At 56.5% G+C, this 18,754-nt stretch overlaps 1 protein-coding gene across 50 annotated transcripts in view; it reads left to right on the top strand.

The window, feature by feature from the left end:
- CELF4 (CUGBP Elav-like family member 4) overlaps window positions 1-18,754 on the top strand; it is a 298,230-nt gene that overhangs the window by 208,806 nt on the left and 70,670 nt on the right. For 27 of the 50 annotated variants that reach the window (XM_077900528.1, XM_077900525.1, XM_077900527.1 and 24 more), the window contains exon 3: window positions 18,290-18,368. In XM_077900528.1, the coding sequence (XP_077756654.1) occupies window positions 18,290-18,368 (79 nt within the window). The remainder of the gene's footprint in view (window positions 1-18,289; window positions 18,369-18,754) is intronic. The other 23 variants (XM_077900574.1, XM_077900532.1, XM_077900541.1 and 20 more) reach the window with 1 other exon arrangement.

The following is an 18,754-nucleotide window of genomic DNA, read 5'->3' as shown; positions in this document are numbered from 1 at the left end:
GGACAATGGATAGCCCACCACTGGGTCTAAAAACACAGCCCCCCAGGATTCACTGTGGTCCCCATTACCTCTCTGTCCCCTCGCCCCTTGCCTCTGCCCCATAGCACCCCAGAGCTCAGCCACAGCCTGCCAGGTCTCTGGGGAGTCATTTGTCCTCTCCCCCAGGAGCTGCTTACAGGGTGTAGTCCTACAACCTGTCCCAACACCCCCTCCCAGGGTCCCTGTAAGGGCATACAAGGTAGGAAATGTGCTCCCCAATGATCTAGCTTTCACCTAGCACTTACTCTGAGTGCCCATCCCTTCTGGGCACCACCCTGCTGTTGCAGGACTCAGCCCTTCTAGAAGATTCAAGAATAAACCATATGGAGCAGGTGGTGGCTAAACAGTGTGGGCCCAACACACAGTCACAGGCAGTGGGTGGTCAGAAAAGAAGCACAAAGGGGGTGGGGGGGGAAATGGACTGATGCTAGGGAGAACTGATGGGCTTCCTGGAGAAGGAGGGTCTTAGACTGAAGTCTTTGAAGAATGGGTAGGAGCTTGGCTGGGGAGACACCATTCTTATCAAAGGGAGCAGCCTGGGTAAAGGAGGGATAGAGGGACACGCCACGGTGAGGGCAGCCTGCCAGGAGTGAAGGATGGAGTATGGGGAGCAGTGAGGCTGGATGGGGTCTTCTTCCACACAGGTACCCACCAGCCTGTCTGCACACATAATCCTGGAAAGCCAGGGTCTGCAGGGCCTGGAGTGTGGGCCGTCCCCTGGTGGTCATGGCAGGGAGGAAGATGCCATGTGCAGACTGGCTGCCCTGTGTACATGCACAAGCGCCCAGCAGTTCCTCCCTGACCCCCCATACACACCCTGGCTCCCTACCCACCGAGGGCAGGGGTAGGCCTAGAGGCTGAACACAAAGCCAGCCTGAAAACCCACAGCTCAGGCCCTTAGGCTGCACCTGGGCGCCATCTGGTGGTGGGATGGAGCACCGCGCGCTCTGAGGTGTCCGGCTTCTTGGAGCCTTTGGGATGTCACATCCAGAAGTGACATCCCTGGTCCTCATAACACGCAGAATCATCGATGGCCGGTCACGACACAAGGGCCCCAACCCAAATGCACACAGGGCCTCACAGCAAAGCTCCAGCAGTTACACGGGGACGCAAACACAGCCATTTCCATTCACACTTCTTTTCACCTCTTTGTAACGCAGCGCAGATGTAGCAGTTCACGTCTTATCTGTGCCTCCACTTGCTTTTGGTCTGTCGGAAGCACACCGTCCATTTTCTCCTGTGGTCATACTGCATGGTTTCAAGCTCACACTCCAGCTGGTGCTCACGTGGTCTCAGGACCTCCTCCTTGGATGTGAGAACTAGGCTGGCTCCACAGGCCTGTGCGTGCTCACGTGACACACATATGCCCTGGGGACCACATGGGGGCAGGATCCTGGAGCCCATCATATGATCCATCACATTACAACCCAAGGGACTTCCTACTAAGAATGGTAAAATTGGTCAAATTAAACACACTCTCTTGCATTGGTTTTGTCCCGTGAGGCTCACAACACATCTTTACATACACTGGCTGGAACATTAGCTCTTACCCCACCCCCGCCCTCACCCCGGATTTCCCAGATGAAGGCACTGAAGTTCAGAGAGGTTAACCGCCCAGCTCCCGAGACCAGGAGCTGGCTGCAGGGACTCCAGCCTCCCCCACCTCTGGACTCTGAGAACAGAGGCCCAAGGATACTGTTTCCAGTTTGAGATTCGGGGTGGGCAGAGGGCAGAGAAATAAGTGCACAGTGAGAGGCAGCAAAGGTGCTCACTCCTTCTGCTCTGGGCTGCCTCCCAGAGACAGCCTCAACCCTGAAAGGCAAGGACACATCCCCATGGAGGCTAAGACAATAGCAAGCAAAAATGTGGGGTCAGTTATTCTTTGAGAGGTGAAGGCTGCTCCTGGAGCCAGTCAGGGGGCTGGCCCTTGTGCTCTCCATGCTAAAGCTACTCAGAGAAGGTTGCTGTGTTTGAGGGGTCCCAAGAACGGCTGGCAGGAAACACGAGGATTCGAGAAGAGGTAGAGAGGTTGCCCTCTGCCCCTGTATTTGTGTCTGGGTGTGTGCACGCAGTGTCGAAATTCCTGTATGCATGCAAAATGGTCACAGCCTTCTCAGGATTAAATAAGGAGGGATGGCTCTAGGGGGCCAGGTAGAGGGAGCTGGAGGAGAAAAAATGTCCCTCTATCCTCTGAGTCTGGGACACACACACACACACACACGTATGCTGAGCCCCACCCCCCCAGACAATGGAGTCTGCAGACACGCATGTATAGGTAGACGACAAACAAAGAGAGTGTGTGCATCCTGGCAGAGAGACCTAGATCAATCAGAGAGGTGTGGGATTAATCAGGGCAGACTGCCTGCCAGAGGATGTCTTGATCCTCATGGCCTCAGGAATCCATTAGAGAAACAAGGAAACAAGTGCCTGCTGTGAGGCAAGCGTTGCTGGCAGCTTCGTGTGAGTATCTCATTTAACACTCATAACAACTCTGACTCATGGGAGTTACCACTTCCCTTTCTATGGATGAGGAAACTGAGGCTCAGCAAAATCAAGTAACCTGTTGAAGGTCACACAGCCATTAAGTGGCAGAGCTGTGGTGGAAACCTTAGCCTTTCTGGCTCCTTGAAGCACTTTCTGTCATCATCAGACAATCCTAGGCTGAAGGAACCTAAATGTTTGTTGGGTAGAACTGAGCATGTGCACAGGTGGAGGGCCCTAGCATCTGCAGGAGCTCACTTCCCCACAGGACAGGTTGCCTGGGCCCTTGTTGGGGTGGAGATGCTCCTGTCACATGCTGACTTCTGGAGCTAGGTGAAAACCATGCACCCTCAACCCACTGCTTTCCAGCCCTTTGGAGACAGTGTGATGTCCCCACCCCTGCTCTAACCTCCTCCCATAAAGTAGCTTCCAGACAACCCCCTAAAATGTGGGTCCAAAAGGATATTCTTATCCCGTGTCTGAGAAAACCTCTGCCCAAGGATCTCTATCCTGCAGGCCCTGGTGTAAAAAGTAGGGGGTGGGAACAGGGGACACTTATCGCTGGGGTTCATTCTCAGGCCTGTGGGGCTGGGGGACAGGAGAGGACATTTAACTTGGGAATATTTGTTGAATGGATACATGAATGAATGAGCCAGTGAATGAATGAATGATCAGCCACAAGACCACTCCCTGCTGAATCCTTTTCCTGCTCTGAGGCTGGCCCTTAGTTCTCCCCTGGGACCCCTCACCCCATGGAGCACAGCCCAGCGCCCCGTGAGAAAGGCTGGTGTGCTATATCTGGGGCCCCACGATCTCTGTCACCCTCTCTGGTGCTGAGCCCAGCCCAGCTGGCAGAGGCAGAAGCCCAAGAGCTCAGAGAGCTGTAAACCAGCTTCCCCCTCCAAGCAGATGCCGCATTTGTGAGGTCAGAATGGGTGCCCCAGCCGGGGATGCTGATTGTGTCACCTGAGCCTGGGGTTTGTAGGAAATATGCGAGGGGGGGGCAGGGGCATGGAGTGGCTGCATCTCAGAAGCTCAGCACAGACCTTCCCCCCTCAGCCTTCTCAATTCCTTGCTTGCTGCCCTGTGTCCGTTCACTGACATGAGCATAACTGTGTGTCCGCACAAAATACACGCTGGGAAGGAGACATCCAGGCCCTTGCCCGCACATGACTGTGTACACGGGCACACATGTGTCCCTGTGTCCAGTTGCGAGGACCCTCACAGCCAAGCTCAGATGAGCACTCTCCCCAGGCCCAGCAGACATAGAGAAGGGATCCATGTAGGGGACAAACACTCCCCCTCCCCACACTGAGGTAGAGGCTTGGCGGCAGGGTAAAATTTATCATCATTATCCTAATATCATCTCCAGGCTCGACAGTGGCAGCAGCTAAAGAAAATACCAAGGCTTAACTTGGGGCACGTGGGAGAGAGAGGCAGAAGATAGGAAATATGATTTATGATGGAAATCAGTGCAATCATAATACTCTGTGCTTGTACAATTGGACTGAGCCTTCTGTGCCCACAGGCCCACTCCAGCCCTGCCTGTCAGAGGATGGTGGGACTGGGGGCCTGGCACCAGGGTGAGTGGATGGGCCCAGATGATGGGACACTGCCTATCTCCTTTCCTAGCCTTCCTTGAAGGAGTGGAGGTGAGGGACATTGTTCAAAGAGGAAGATGGAAGGAAGCAAATGAACCTATGTCAGGGCAGGTCTGGGGCACTATTGCCCAGTTGGCTTATTCTGCTCACAGCACTGCCCTACAAAGATAGATCATTCCAGCACACCTGGGTGGCTCAGTGGTTGAGCATCTGACTTTGGCTCAGGTCATGATCCCCAGGTCCTGGGACCGAGTCCCGGCAGGGAGCCTGCTTCTCCCTCTGCCTATGTCTCTCCCTCTCTCTGTGTGTCTCTCATGAATAAATAAATAGAATCTTAAAATAAAGAAGATCATTCTATCTTACATTTCCAAGTCTGTGACACTGGGGCACAGAGAGGTTAAGTGACTGAGTTAAGGTCACTCAGCTAGTCTCAGCAGAGCCAGTTGTGCTCTTCCCACGCTGTCACATGGCCTGGTGTAGGTGTTGAAGGGCCGCAGGGTGCTGCCCATTCCATGTGGTATGAGCAGCAGGGAGAAGGCTCCACCTCACTCAAAACATTCTCCCTACAGCCTTGCCCATCTGGCATCCAGAATTCCACCTTTAGAGATATCCCTTTGAGGTAAGCCATAACCTATTCAGTTTATAAAATGCGGTGGTGGTGGTGACGGTGACAGTGATGGTCATGGTGACGATGGTGGTGATAGTCATGGTGATGGTTTTTCAGATGGGCTTGTCATTAACGTAGGTCAGGGGGGCAGGGTAAAATACAGACCGGCTGTATTAGAGATAAACTTATTTCCACTTCACAACTTTCTAGAAGCAACTGAACCAAAAATTCTGCACCATGGCCTGGGAGACTGCGAGTGGGTGGAGCAATCTGTCTTTTTTCCTGGTAGATGCAGACAAGAGCATGATTCTGTCTCTGAGTGGAAATCCCTGCACTCTGTGCCGAGCTATTTATGCCAAAGATGGGGGTGGGGATGATGATTCCCTGGGGTTGATGATTGCCTGGCCTGGGGGAGTAAAGCAGCAGTCACAGAGGACACCTCCAGACCCTTGTGTCCTCTGGTAACCAGGCAGGGTTTAAGCCAAAGGGGGCATGAAAGGATGAGTGAGGGGACAGTGAAATGCCTCCTTGAGGAGCAGATCTCCGGGGCAGGAGGGAATGGAGTTAGAGCCCCATGAAGATGGCCTGGAAGGAGAGGCAAGTGTCTAGGGAACAGAGGCAGCCAGGGGAGGTAGGGCTCAACCCCGGGAAGCTCTGAGGCCAGGACGGTGCCGGAAGGGCCCTCAGCCAGGCTCGGACCGTGGTAGGATCCCGAGCAGGGCCGCGGGGCTCCCCGGCTCTCCCCGACCCCGACCCCGTCTGGCCGCGCACCTGGGCCTCTCCGCACCTGGGCCTCCACCCCGGAGGCAGGGGACGGAGGCGAGGCTCGGAGCCAGAGGGACACAGGGAGAGAGGGCGTCCGCGGCCGGCCCCCCGGGGGCCAGAGGGGTGCCGGGGGCGGCCGGGGCATGGGGTGCGGGGGTGCGGGGGTGCGGGGGCCGAGACAATGAGATGGAGAGAAATGAAGCGGACCGGCCCGATGCCTGGGGTCGCGGGGCCAGCCTGCGGGGCGGCCGGGCTGCCGGGGTGACAGCTCTGGCATTTCGAAGGGCACCCGGGGGCCAGCGCCTGCCTTGACGAGACCTGGGGAGCTCGATAGACTTTCCAAACCTAATTAGTGTTTAATGGTCTGGAGAGACGCCGCCTCCGCCGTCACCGGCCGCACCATGCCGTCCGGCTTCAGATTCTTAATTAACCTTTAAGGAGATGGTCGGCTGGTGGCCTCCTGGGAGGCCGCTGCGTCCCCAGGGGCTGCCCGCGCCAGGCCCACGGGCCTCCGGGGACACCGTCCCACCCAGCGTCCGAGGGGGACTCCAGCCACCCCCCTTTGAAGCCAGCTTTGAAAATGCTCCACTGCACACATTCCCAACGAGGTGTGGCCCACTGAGACCACCGGGGTCGTGATGGGAGGAGGAAGGAAAGGGAAAGAGAAACGTGACCATCGTTAGCCGCGGCCGTGAGGGGGTCGGGCAGGGACACCTGCACTGAGCGAGGCCTCTGGGGTCGGGGGGGGGCGGGGACCCCAATGCAGTGGCAGGCGTGAGTGGCCACCAGACCCCGAGGAGGAGGTGTGCTTTAGCCTTTGGGCAGGGGGAGTCCCAAAAGGGTTCCAAGTGGTTTGTGGTTCAGAGGTGTCCTGCTTCCTGCAGAGAATGTGGAACCAGGCAGGATGAGGGGACAATCCAGACAGAGAGGATGGTAGTGCCCAGGATAGGGTGGGATTCCAACCTGAGGGACCAGAAGGCACTGGAGGGTGTGAGTGTGGCCGTTGGTGGTGGCAGTGACATTCCTAAGGCCAGACAACCTAAAGAGGGAGTCAGGCTTTGGGCTGGAGGTCATGCCTGCCTGTGGGACAGCCAGGGGAGAATGAGCAAGAGGATCCAGAATGTGACAGGAAAATAGGATAGGGATGTGGTGGGAGGTTTAGAATTGTCTCCAAAAAAAAAAAAAAGAATTGCCTCCAGCAGAGGGCAAGGTGAAGAGATGGGATGGATAAAGTCTCTGATGGGAGAGGGAAAGGGGAGGGGACCAGTGGCAGGTGGAAGAACCCGGATGTTGAATTAGGAAGAGAAGCGGGAGTTGCAATGGAGACAGGCTGGGAGGGGGTGTCTCTCAGGGGAGTGGTTCTGGCACCAGCATGGAGAGCCAAACCCATGCACTTCAGGACCCACTTCACATACCCCCTCCCTACACACACCCCACCCCACACAACACATACATCACACACCTTATGTACACACCACCGTCAGCCCCACACACTGCATACACCTAAGTGCACACACTCACATACAAGCCCCCTTGTACCTGCAGCACATGGACCGCACACTCCCAGTCACCTGCTCCCTCACACATCCACATTCTTGCACACCCATTCACTTATCCACCCCCATCATGTTCTCCAGCCCTTACACACACAGCATCACACTCACACCTAAGCCTGACACACTCATTGGCAGTGCCTGTGACCCAGAGACCCTGGCGTGTTCAGGGAGGAGGGCCATGATCGATGCTTATTAATGAAGCTGCCCCAGAGATGGCTAATTGATGGCGGTGTGCGGCTGTTGTCTGGAATTTAACCTGATTCATCATTTAGCCTGTTGGAGGCTGGAGAGCTGTGTTAATTAATGCCAGGAAAACAGACTTGGATGAGCTGGCGGTGCAGCCTCGTATTAGAAAAAGGAGAGCAAGGGGCAGAGGAAGGGAGGGGGAGAAAGAGAGAGGGGGAGAAAGGGAGAGAGGGAGAGAGAATGATTAAATCTAAAGCTCAGAGACAAAACAAATTCCAAAAAGCAAATGTCGGTGCCATTTCTAGGATGACTCAGGCTTGTGCTTGGTCGGCATCATCAGGCTGTGGTGTGGGGATTAAGAGCAATTTCCTCTACATTTGTCATTTACTTGGTGTGGGCTTTGTTTTCTCCTTTAACTTATCCGGGGACTGACTCTCCAGGCCTGGGACTGAGCCCTGTGAGACAGAGAGGAGGGGGTCCCAGGTCATGAGAGGGTGGTGGGGAAAACAGGACTCCTCTCCTGGTCATAGAGGGGACTCAGCCTGGCAACATGGTCCACAGTCCCAAAGCAACCTCATGGGGGCAGGGTGGGTGGGATGGGAGGACTCTCACCACCAGACTCAGGGAAATACAGACAGGAAAGTGGGCCTTGGGTATCACTGTCCAACCTCCAGAGCTAGGGTGCTCACTCCCCTTCTCAGTCCCATCCACTCAGCTCAGAGTCTAAATCAGGAAGGCGGTGGTCCTGCTGAGGGCTGGGAGAGATTGGATCCAGCCAGAGAGAGCCCCATGAGGCCTGGAGCTCCACAGCCAAGGGCCCTAGTCAGGTGTGAGCTCCCAGGGGAAGGGAGGGCGGTGAGCATGTTTTGGTGGAAGAAGCCAATTCTTGGGTCTGCAGAGCTGAGGACAGCCTTGGAAGACGGCCTTGGCTTGCCTGGTGGAACTCTGGTACCAGAGGAGATGAGGAGAAAAAGGAGGCGGGTCAGGGCTCGAGACACATCCTCTGTAATCGCTACAACTGGCCAGTTTAGATTTAGGACACCCCCGCAGGAGGGAGCCACCACCACCACCACTGTAGTGTGGGAGCAAATCCTGAAGAGCCCGGGAAGGGAGTTCCCTGTGAATGGGTGGTTGGTGCCCACAGAGTATGGGCCCATGTGGCTGGCCATTTAGAGACTCGGTTATTCTGTGGTACTGAGGGACACTAGGTGTGGTGCACGGCTAGGGGCCAGGAATGGGACCCTTCTGCAGCCTGAGTGTGAGCTTCTGGAAGGAAAGGCCATGTCGTTGAGGTTGGCTATGCCATTCTCGTGCCGGAGAACAGGGGCTGGCACACAGAGGTCTACAATAAGCACTGGATGATTGGATGGCTGGATGGCTGGATGGCTGGATGAAAGGACAAACTTAGTGGCCCATCAAAGCCCTAGGCTCCAGGGACGCCTGGCTGGCTCAGTTGGAAGAGCTTTAGACTCTTGATATTGGGGTTGGGAGTTCGAGCCCCACATTGGATGTGGAGATCCCTGAAAAATGTTTTAAAGAAAAATAAGTAAGAAAGCAATAAACTCAACTACTGGTAGGTCAGGCAGAGAGAACAGAGCTGTAGCAGGTGGAGGAGAGACTTTCGAGTGGAAGGCAAGGTCGGAGACCAAGTACCTGAGCTCAGAGTGTTGATGCCTTTGGGGAGCAGGGTCTCCTGTCTGGTTACCCTGCCCCCCCCCCACCAGTCTCAGCTCTTCCTCAGAGGCTATCCAATTTTTTCAGTTCAGTAGAGTCCAAGAGAGAGCCCAGAGGGTAGGAAGTGGGAAAGAACAGAAATCAAATGTTAGGCAAGCCCTCAAAAATGATGGAAGTACCCACTAAGAGAGGAGAAGGGGAGAGGAAGGGAAGAGGAAAGGAGAGAGAAGACAGCTGTTGCTCATTTATTGGGCACTTACTGAATGCGGGGCACTGTGTGGAGAGCTTCACCTGAGCTATCATATCATATCAATCCCGCCACACTATGAAGGAGGATAGGTGGTCAAATAACCCCCCTTCCCCATCTAGTCTGAGCTAGCTAGTAGATGGCTAGGACTGGAAACCAGACCTCCCAACTAAATCAGGGCTTGTTTCATCCAGAATTATCTATCCACTGCTGTTTAAAAAAAAAACAACACCCCCCCCCCCAACTCTGAAGAGGGTTAGCAACCCAGCCTGGCCGCGCCGGCTAATAAGCTTGGTTTCCACAGCAGCAGATCTTAATTAGGACTGGAAGGGTCCTCCCACCCTTGCCAGGCGGCCCCTGCGTGTTGGTGGGAGCAGGTGAGCTGGCCATGGGGCTCGGGAACAAAGAGACAGGCTGCCCTCCCTCCGGTGGGGTGTGCACTGAGGAGCCCGACTGGTGGGGGGGGGGGGGGGCGTGTTAGCCCGGCTGCTCTATTCCATCTCCAGGATTTCTCACCGATCTCCCCCTGGATCTGTCCCGTCCACCTTACCTGCCACAGCCCCAGCCCGAGCTGCATCTACCGCACGCACGGAGGGCCCGACCCCGACCCCACTGCCCTGGCGGGGGGAGCAAGGGAAATCGGGACCGCAGACGGGGCGCCCCCTCCCTCCTGGAAGCCAGCACTAGGGACCTCGGGTGGACCCCCTCCCGGCGGTGGGGGCGGGCACCCCTCCTTTGTTCGTGCCGGCTCCCCCACCCACCCCCGCCCGGCCTGGGAGGGGAGAGCGTTGGGTCAACTTGGGTTGCCGCGGCTCGCCGAGGCCGGGAGGGAAGGGGCGGGGCGGCCCAGGCAGCCCCACCTATAGGCGCCCTCGGTGCCTCCGCGCCGCGCCCGCAGAGCCGCCTGTTGCATAGCAACTGCCCGGGGCCTGCGGCGGGGCCCGGACCACGGAGGCTGCGCGGCCGCCGGGGGGGCTGCGGGACCGAGGCTCGGGCCCCACCCGCTCCCGCCCGTGCCCGCGGCGCCGCCCCCCGCCGCCCCCCACTCCGCCTGCTGGGACCGCGCCGTGTTCTCCCGCGCGCCCCCTCCGCCGGGGCTGGGGCTCAGGGACCGTCTGGATCCAAGCGTTCAAGCCAAACAGGGAAGTTTTACTTGAATCCGTCGAGTCCATCCTATGCACAAGCCCTGGACCCCCCCGTGTTCCCACACACGGACAGGGGACCCAGGACTGACAACCCTGGCCGGTCTGGTCAGAACGTTCACCTGGTTTCTCAGGCATCCCTGGCAGCCCCCACCTCCCTGAGCACACTGCCGCAGACCCACTGTCTGAACTTGGCTAGGGGCTGGAGACTCACAGGGGGGGCCACTGCCCCCCGCACGGGCTCAGCCCCTCCTGGGGCCACACGGGTCCCCCCGACTCTGCCCGACTGCCGGTGCACCCCACAACCCCGTGATTTTCCTACACTCTCTGGCACCCTGCCGTCACCCTGTTCCTCAGCTCACCCAGGCCTTCTGCCCCGGGATGCCCAGCCCCGGTCCACACCCCACCCACCCCGTGAGTTGGCTCATCTGGCTCGTTTGCTTCAGAGAGGACTGGAGGACATAAGCCACCTCATGTGATCAGCGTGAGGTCTGGAGCTTGGGAAGGACAGGACAACCGTCGCCGGCCACCACCACTGGTGCCTCCCAGTCCCTGTCCAGGCACATGACTGTAGCCTATGCGGGTCCATACATTCTCCCGTCCTGACAAAGCCAACAGGCCCGGTCCTTAAAGGTTGGCAGGTGTCTGTGCTGCTTCTCATCTGCCCTTCATCCCCTGAAGGACCACTTTTGACAGCAGCAGACCAAAGTGAGCCCAGAGGCGATGGCTTGAAAAGTGACAAGTGTGGCTGCGTGGACCCAATCACCAAAGTCTCCCTGAGGGGGGTGCCACAGGGGTTTAGGACTCTACTCTTTAGACAGGTATGGGAGCAGGTGAGGGTGACGGTAAAGAAGGGGGTCCCTGTAACCAGCACAGAGACAGGGTGAGGCGGCTTGGGGGGACCTGGAGGTCACCTCGGATACCGTGCCAGGGGATGGGCCAAGGGCCTCGGCCGGCAGCTGGCCCCACACAGGGGCTGCTCCTAGCTGTGAGTTCTAAATGAGAAGAGGGGTGAAGAGCCGACGGGGCCTACATGCTGGTTTGTGTCCTGACCCAACAAGCATCAGATGGCCTCCTCGGAGCGGGGAGTGGGAGCAGAACCAGATTTATTAAAAAATCTTATCTGGAGGGTTTGCATTTCAATGGGCTGTGGATTTGCATATTTTAACAATAACCCTGGGTTCTCCTGTCTGGTCTGTGCTCACTGGCTGTCTCTCTAAATGAGGATCGAGGATAGGGGCTTCGACAAACCCTTCTGATCCAAAGGTACCACAACCCCACTTTGCTGGCGGGGTTGCTGTCCCCGGGAGCATGGCTGAGGCAAGAGGGAACGAGGCCAGAGAGGGGGCGTGTGTGGGGTTCTGGATGTATGGCAGGAAAATAAAAAGGGTGTGAGCCTTCCCTCACAAAGAATTGACAGACATCTGGCCTGGCCAGGGTGCGCCTCGGAGGCTGGATGGAGGTCAGAGGTCTCCAGTGAAGGCAGATTGCCCTCTACACTAACTGTGGGGGTGTCCTTAAGTCTGAACTTCATGGCGACAACAGAAGGGGATTCCTTGAATTTCTGATCCCTCTCTGTGGAAGGAACCATATGTGATTTATTAAGGAGATAATTAAAATATTCATATATTTACAACAAGCTACAAATAATGTCCACTACTTCCGCCATTCCCCTGCAATCCCTTCTCACGGGGGGAATGTGGAAGCCATGGGGCGGAGGTTGATTCTTTTATTCCAGGGTTCCTGAAAACTTACTATGCCCAGTCCTGGGAATCCATCAGGACATGTAATTCAGAATCTGCCTTCCTGGGGCTTTAAACAAATCATTTCTCCTTTAATTCATTGTGAGTCACTATTGGCTAAGTGCTGCAAAGGCGAAGTGCTGGTGGAGGGCAGAGTCGCTGGGGAGCCCCCTGCCTAGGTCCCCATGATCTCATGTGAAGAGTCCTCTTCTCTGTCCAGATTAGATGGCCGCCTCCCACCAACTGCCCATTCCGTGCACATCCTGGGCCACAAGCAAAGGTGGTCAGCCCTCCAGGCCAGCCAGCAGTGGCCTGGGTGCAGGTTAGTGTAGGGTTGGGTCAGGCCTACTCACCAGTGGTACCCCCAGCTGGCAGCACTGGTTGGCCAACAGAGGCCATGTCTTATCAAGAGCAAGCCTCTTGCCCCTGTCTTGCATGTCCTGGCAGGACATTTACAATACCCTTTAGGGTTGAGTGTCCACTGTGGGCTGGGGCAGGGGGTGGCCCCCGAGTAGAAGTGAAGCCTGGCTTGACTTCCAAGGGCACACCCTAGGCTAGGTGGCAACATGTCAGTGGGTGGTGAGGCTCAAGGCGCTGCTCCCCTGCACCCAGGTGGTAGGTGGGGCTTAGGGTACCCGTGATGATCTCCATGCCTGAGGGGACTCTCTCTTCCTCCTTAGCCTTGCTCAATCTGTCTTGCATTTGTCTCCTCTGGCTGGCTCAAGGCACCCTCCAGGCACAAGTCACAAAAAACAAACTGTGTAATTTTGGTGATTCTGCATAGGAGCTAAATGTTCTGATATTTGCATTTAAAACTGGCGTCACACAAAATAAAGATGAATGGTAGGATCTGTGCTAATAATTTAAAATTTATATTTCTTTTTACTTAAAACAACGTCAAACAGCAAATAAAAAATACCGTGACAAGCCAAGAAAGAGAGAGACGGTGGAAGAAAGGAAAAGCTTTATATTTTAGTGCTTTAACGATGCTTTTTTCCTTGCTTTTTGAACAAGGAGCTCTGCAAAATTATATCTCTTTTCCCAGAGCAGTAATGCTGCTGGGTTGGGGCACAGATATCCCAGTGGGCCCTAGCCTGCAGGGTCTGCTGCTTCACTGTTTCCACGACCATTATGTGTGCTGGGTTGGGGGTGGTGGTGGTGCAGACAACATAAAAGCTGAGCTCTTTGGGGGGATGAGAACAAACAGTGGGGACTGATGAGGAATAGGAGCCAGGCTCTTCACAAGCATGGGAGGCGGTGGGAAGGGACGGAGATAAGAGCTGCTTTTCAGTGAACAAGACAAGAGAAGAAGAGGCATTGCCACACTCTGCCATGGCTTGGGGAGAGGTGAGCCCCTCCAGTGAGCAGGGGAGCTGGGTACCACCAGGCGCTCACACATCACAAAGGGGCTGGAGGTTTGAACTGAGGTTTGAACACCTACCCTGGAATTACATTTGGGGACTCAGCCGCTGGGTGGAGAGCACCCTGGCCATCTCTGTAGGCCACCACAGTAATCTCTGTCACCCCAACCATCCTCTGCCCACCCTGGCATTATGCGGGGCATCGGTCCAGACCTTCCAAGGCATTTCTGGGTCATGGACTGGAAAGCAACCTGGAGGGTGACGTTTACAGAGAGGCTACTATGCAGAAGGAACTGTACTAGTTTCCTCCTTGATCTTGCTTATTCCCAGTCTCCAGCCGAAATCAATTCTTTTAAGATGTCTGTAATGTCACACAAGTACTACTCAAACATGCACGTGCACACACACACACACACACACATAGTCCAGTGGAACTTAGTCCTGAGTTAGGGTCTAGGGGGTCCATGTGTAGGAAACTGGGGTTCTTGCTCTTGCTTGAGAAACAAGTGCCTCTCTCAGTCTGTGACACACGCGTGCGCGCGCATACACATACACACACACACACACACACACACGAGAAGAGAGACAGAGAGCTCACAAAGTAATACAAGGCCATGTGTGACCAAAGGAGCCAAGACATAACCAGGGAAGTCTTATTGAAAGAGGAGGAAGTCTCAGTGAAGAAGAGGAGTGTTTGGGTGGCCAGTGAGGGGTGACAGAGAACTTTCCGGACCCTTTTGTTTTTTTTTTTTAAGATTTTATTTATTTATTTGAGAGGGAGAAGCAGACTCACTGCTGAGTGGAGAACCCAGTGCAGGGCTTGATCCCAGCACCCTGAGATCGTGACCTGAGCCAAAGGCAGATGTTTAACTGACAGCCACCCAGGCGCCCCTGGGTCCTTTTATTTCTGAGACAGCTCTGGGTCAGCTACACCGGGGCCTGGTGTGAAGCAGAGGGCTCAAGGCCCTGAGAAGGCAAGTGGTGGAGGGCCCTGAGGATCCCAGTGATGTAGGGGCTGTCCCAAGTGAAGCAGGGGCAAGTCCACTCATGGATGTCCCTAGGGTTCTGGCCAGCACTGGCTTCAGCAGCGAGGGACGACAGGGCTCAGCCCCTGCCCCCAAACCTCCATGTCGGCTCTCAGGAAGGTGTAAGTGCAGCAGAGGGGAAGCTGGGGGAGGCCAGTCCCTTCCTGGTCTGGTGGCAAAACGCATCAGGACCTAATGACCCAGGGGCCACCTCCGCAGGTGGCCCTGTTCTGGTGGGGTGCTCGTGCCAGCCTCAGGGAGCCCCTTGTGGGGTGGGAAAGAGGACACAGACAGAATAATGGCCCTCACACAGGAGCCAGCCCAGGAGCCCCATCCAGGTTGCACGCGGGAGGACAGGCAGGGAAAGGCGGACTTGGGACCTGGGTTAATCAGGCCCATCTTCCCAGACAGGGGAGGGAGGCCTCTGTACCCTGGCCGCAGGGGACGGCAGAGACCTGTGGGCACCTGTGGGAAGTAGCTGAGAAAGGGAGAACCCACCTGGGAAGCTTTCGACTGGAAAGGAGTCGGGGAGCCAAGAAAGAGCCAGGCCCGCCTGTCTGTCAATCTGTCTGCCTGCTTGCTGGCCACAGACCTCTCTTTCCGCAAGGAGCCACGTTGGACAGACAGGTGAAGCCTTTGGACTGGCTCAATCATCGTATTTATTCTAATTGTATCGTAATCGTCCCCAAGGAGCCTGGTTCAAATGAGCTTGACATTATTAAAATTTTAATGCCCAGTTTTCATAGCTGAATGAATATTTAAAGGGTATGTCCCAGCTTAAGTTATGATGATGAAGAAATTAATGGAATGTCTTGTTTAATGCATGGATATGTGTTGATGCAAAAAGTGGCGGAGATGGGGAGGGGGAGGGGAGGCGGGACAGGCAGAAAAAGCCACCCCGCCGTACTCTGCTGCAATGAGGACAGGGAGGACCCCCAAAAGCCCAGGGCCAGGACCCCTCGCTCCCCCTGACAGGACCCCAAGCTGGAAGCAGAAACACAGTCAGAAGAGTCAGTGATGTCCCTGAAGGACTGACCCCCGATGGCTTCGGGGTACGTTCAGGGAGCTCTGCTGGACCCGGGGAGGCAGTCCTGAGTCGCCAACACCCCCATCCCTGAAGCACAACCCATAAAGGGACACAGATGACACCTCAGAAAGAGAATCAGCAAAGAGGGCACCGGCACCCCAGCCAGGTCCTCCTGGAAAGATAATACAGTGACTGATGGGGATGGCTGGGCAGAAGGCGACAGAGAGAGGAAAGCCACCAAGAAGTAGGCCCCAGTGTCCTTGAAGCAGCTGTTCACCTGTAAGGGACAGCTTGGGGCCGGGTGGCCGGCACCTCCCTGAGGCTGTGGCCAGGGTCTGAGGGTGCAACGTTAGAAGAAGGATGAGATGGCAGTGCCCCACCCACCATCCTACCCCTCACCCTTCCTCACCACCACTGCCTCTGCAGCCTGGAGCAGCCCCGTCTCCCCAAGACAGGCTCCCTCAGTCCACTCCCCCTCCTCGGGGCAGAAGCAGGCCTTGGTGAGGCTGCACAGGGCTGGAGTCTGGAACAGGAAGAAAGAGACACAGGCCTGGGGAGAAGATCTCCCTCCGGGCCCGAGGCATCTGTACAGAGCCTGCTCCAGCTGAGGAATCTTCCCAACTGAGCCTGACACTTTATTTCTGCTGAGAATTAAGAAAGCATCGGGCCGTATTTTATCTCTCCATCAAGACTGGCACCTCTTCGACAGCCCCGCAAAGGCTGTCTGGATGCTGACCATCCCTAGATCCTAATGAAACATGAAAAATGACCCCAGGAGCCACAGGTCTCTGGGAACCAGTTCAGTTCCGGTGCACCGGTCTGTTTGGAGCACCCTGTGGGTGCTGAGCCAGTGGCTGAGGGTAGGCGGGAAGCTGGGTGAGCCCCTGGATCCCTGCTGCTAGGAAGCCCACAGTCAAATTGGAGCCTAGCACCGAGTCATGGTGGGGGTCAGGGAAGGGTAGGGGACTGGAAATTAGGCCTAAGTCCGTGAGCCTGGGGCAGAAGATTCTCGAATGTCCATGTTCCAAGGACAGGGGCTGCTGGGGGTGAGGGGCCCCCTGAGGTGGAAGGCTCCTGCCCAGGCAGATTCCATTTGCCTTGTTTAATTTACTTTGTGTAAGTTAGGGGTGTTCCAGGAAGGAGGGACATTCTAGAAAAGGGTTGGATCCTGAGTCCCAAAAAGCACTGGACGGGAAACCAGGAGTGCCCTTCCCTCATAGCCAGAAGCCTGCTCGGCCTTCTGTGCCCTTTGCTCAGGAGCTGCAAAGGAGGCTGTTTATGGGGGAGGGAGGGATTCAGGACCCCCCTCCCAAGTGAAGCCAGGAACTTCATTATGTCCTTCTTCCTTCTCCCTGTGACTGGAGCTTTCTGTAACACCAGTCTCCTCTCTGGCAGAGCTTACATACAAAGTAGCTTTTTCTCCCCAACTCCATAAGGCGTGTCAAGTGGGGACCTTGTGCGGACAACGACACTCCGACCCCATCTTAGGGGCCTGGCCCCAGGAGTCCTGTCTTGTCCCCCGCAGGCCACCTGTGTCTCATTTCCTCTGCTCCGCGCCCTGCCTCCTGCCTCCCCGTCCTTCCTCGTGGAAGCTCTGCCCTTCCCCTGGCCTTGTCTTCACCTTGCTGAGTCACGGGCACCCACGCTCCCCACCCACTTGTCTTGACGCAGCCACAACTCACTTCGAATCCTAGACCAGAAGGCCCGAGGAAGCTTGTAACTGGCTAGTCCAGCCTCCGCACATCAGAGAAACCGGCAACAAGGAGTCACTTGCTACAGGATGGAAGCCCAGGGAGAGCCCTGGCTCACTCCGGCTCCTGGGCCCACCTTGGCGTGGGGTGGCTCCCTCAGCTTCTCGTCTATGAAATGGGGGTGCCTGTCCTGCCCCGTCTGCCTGTCAGGGTTTGTTTGTATGAGAAATGAAAATGCAGTAAGGGATAAGAGAGGTACTTGACAGGTGAAAGCGCTGGAAAAGACATAAAGTAGGATTTCATTTGCGTGATTCCTTCCATTTTTATTGTCTGAAATATCTTGGGGCCTCGGGGCTGGAGAGCCCACCCGGTGGCCTCCCTGCGAGCTTTAAAGACTAGCGCGGAGCTGCGATTCTTGGAGTTCAGAGACCCCTAGTGGCCTGATCCAGGCACTGACGTGGATCCCAGAGAGAGAGAGAAAGAGAGAGAGAGAGAGAGAGAGAGAGAGAGAGAGAGAGAGAGAGAGAGATGGGCCTCCAGGAGACGTGAGGGGTCAGCCGGGTCCTGTGTCCTCCTGGCCCCTAGATACCACGGGAGACAGTAGCTGCACCCACTCCACCTACCCCCCGAGGGGACAGCCCGCTGCAGTCAGGAGCCACTGCCCTGAGCCCAGCCCCAAGTAGGAGCTGGGTGGCCAGAGCCTCAGCACCCCTGGGACCCACAGCTCACATCTGCGAGATGGCACAGGGTGGCCAGAGACCAACTCCTTTGGGCAAAGCCAACTGTCTCCGGCGAACCAGGGCTGCCAGAGATGCGCTGTGAGGACACCTCAGATTCTAATGTCACAGGCGAGCCAGAGCTGCTCAAAGCTGAGAGGGGGACACCGCTGAGTCTCCAATCCGGAGAAACCCTCCTGAAACTTCGGGGTCCCTGGGGACTGCATAGGTCACGGGAGACGGGTGGGGCTTTGGCGACAATGGGCACACTTGCAGCTGCGTGGGGGGCAGCGGTGGTGTGGGGGTGTCCATGTGAGTGGGTGTGGCCTGTGTGCCTCTGTACCCATGATCACCTGTGTACCTTGGGGTGTGGTGTGTGCCCCTCAGCCCCAGGCCTGCTCTGACACCATCCCCTGTGCTCTGTTGCAGATGAACCGGCCGATCCAGGTGAAGCCAGCGGACAGCGAGAGCCGAGGAGGTAGTAGCTGCCTGCGCCAGCCCCCTTCACGTGAGGGCTCACTTGTCTCTGCCCCCCTCCCCCGCCCCGCCCCCCCTTCCTCCCCCTGATGCAGCGACTCCCTGCCTTCACCTCCCGGCCCTAGGGACACCATGGCTGGGAGTTGGGGCAGGGCTCTGGAGCCGGGGGTGGCTGGTGAGGGCAGAGAGTGAAGGGACGGGAGGAGGTGACTGGGGTCTGCCAGACGGTGGTTTTCCTTCCTTCCTGTAAGTAAACAAGTAGCCTGTCCGAGGGTACTCTTCTGCTTCCTTTAGGAAACCCAAAGGATGTGCTCCCCTCCCTGTCGCCAAGGAACCCCCCCTCCCCCATGATGGAGCATGAGCCGAAGCCTGGGTGCCAGGCTGGGAGCGAGGGAGTGGATTGCGGCCCTTTCCTGG

This window comes from Canis aureus, chromosome 6, assembly GCF_053574225.1.
Source record: "Canis aureus isolate CA01 chromosome 6, VMU_Caureus_v.1.0, whole genome shotgun sequence".
NCBI classification, from domain to species: Eukaryota; Metazoa; Chordata; class Mammalia; order Carnivora; family Canidae; genus Canis; species Canis aureus.
This window is presented reverse-complemented; position numbering and strand designations above follow the sequence as displayed.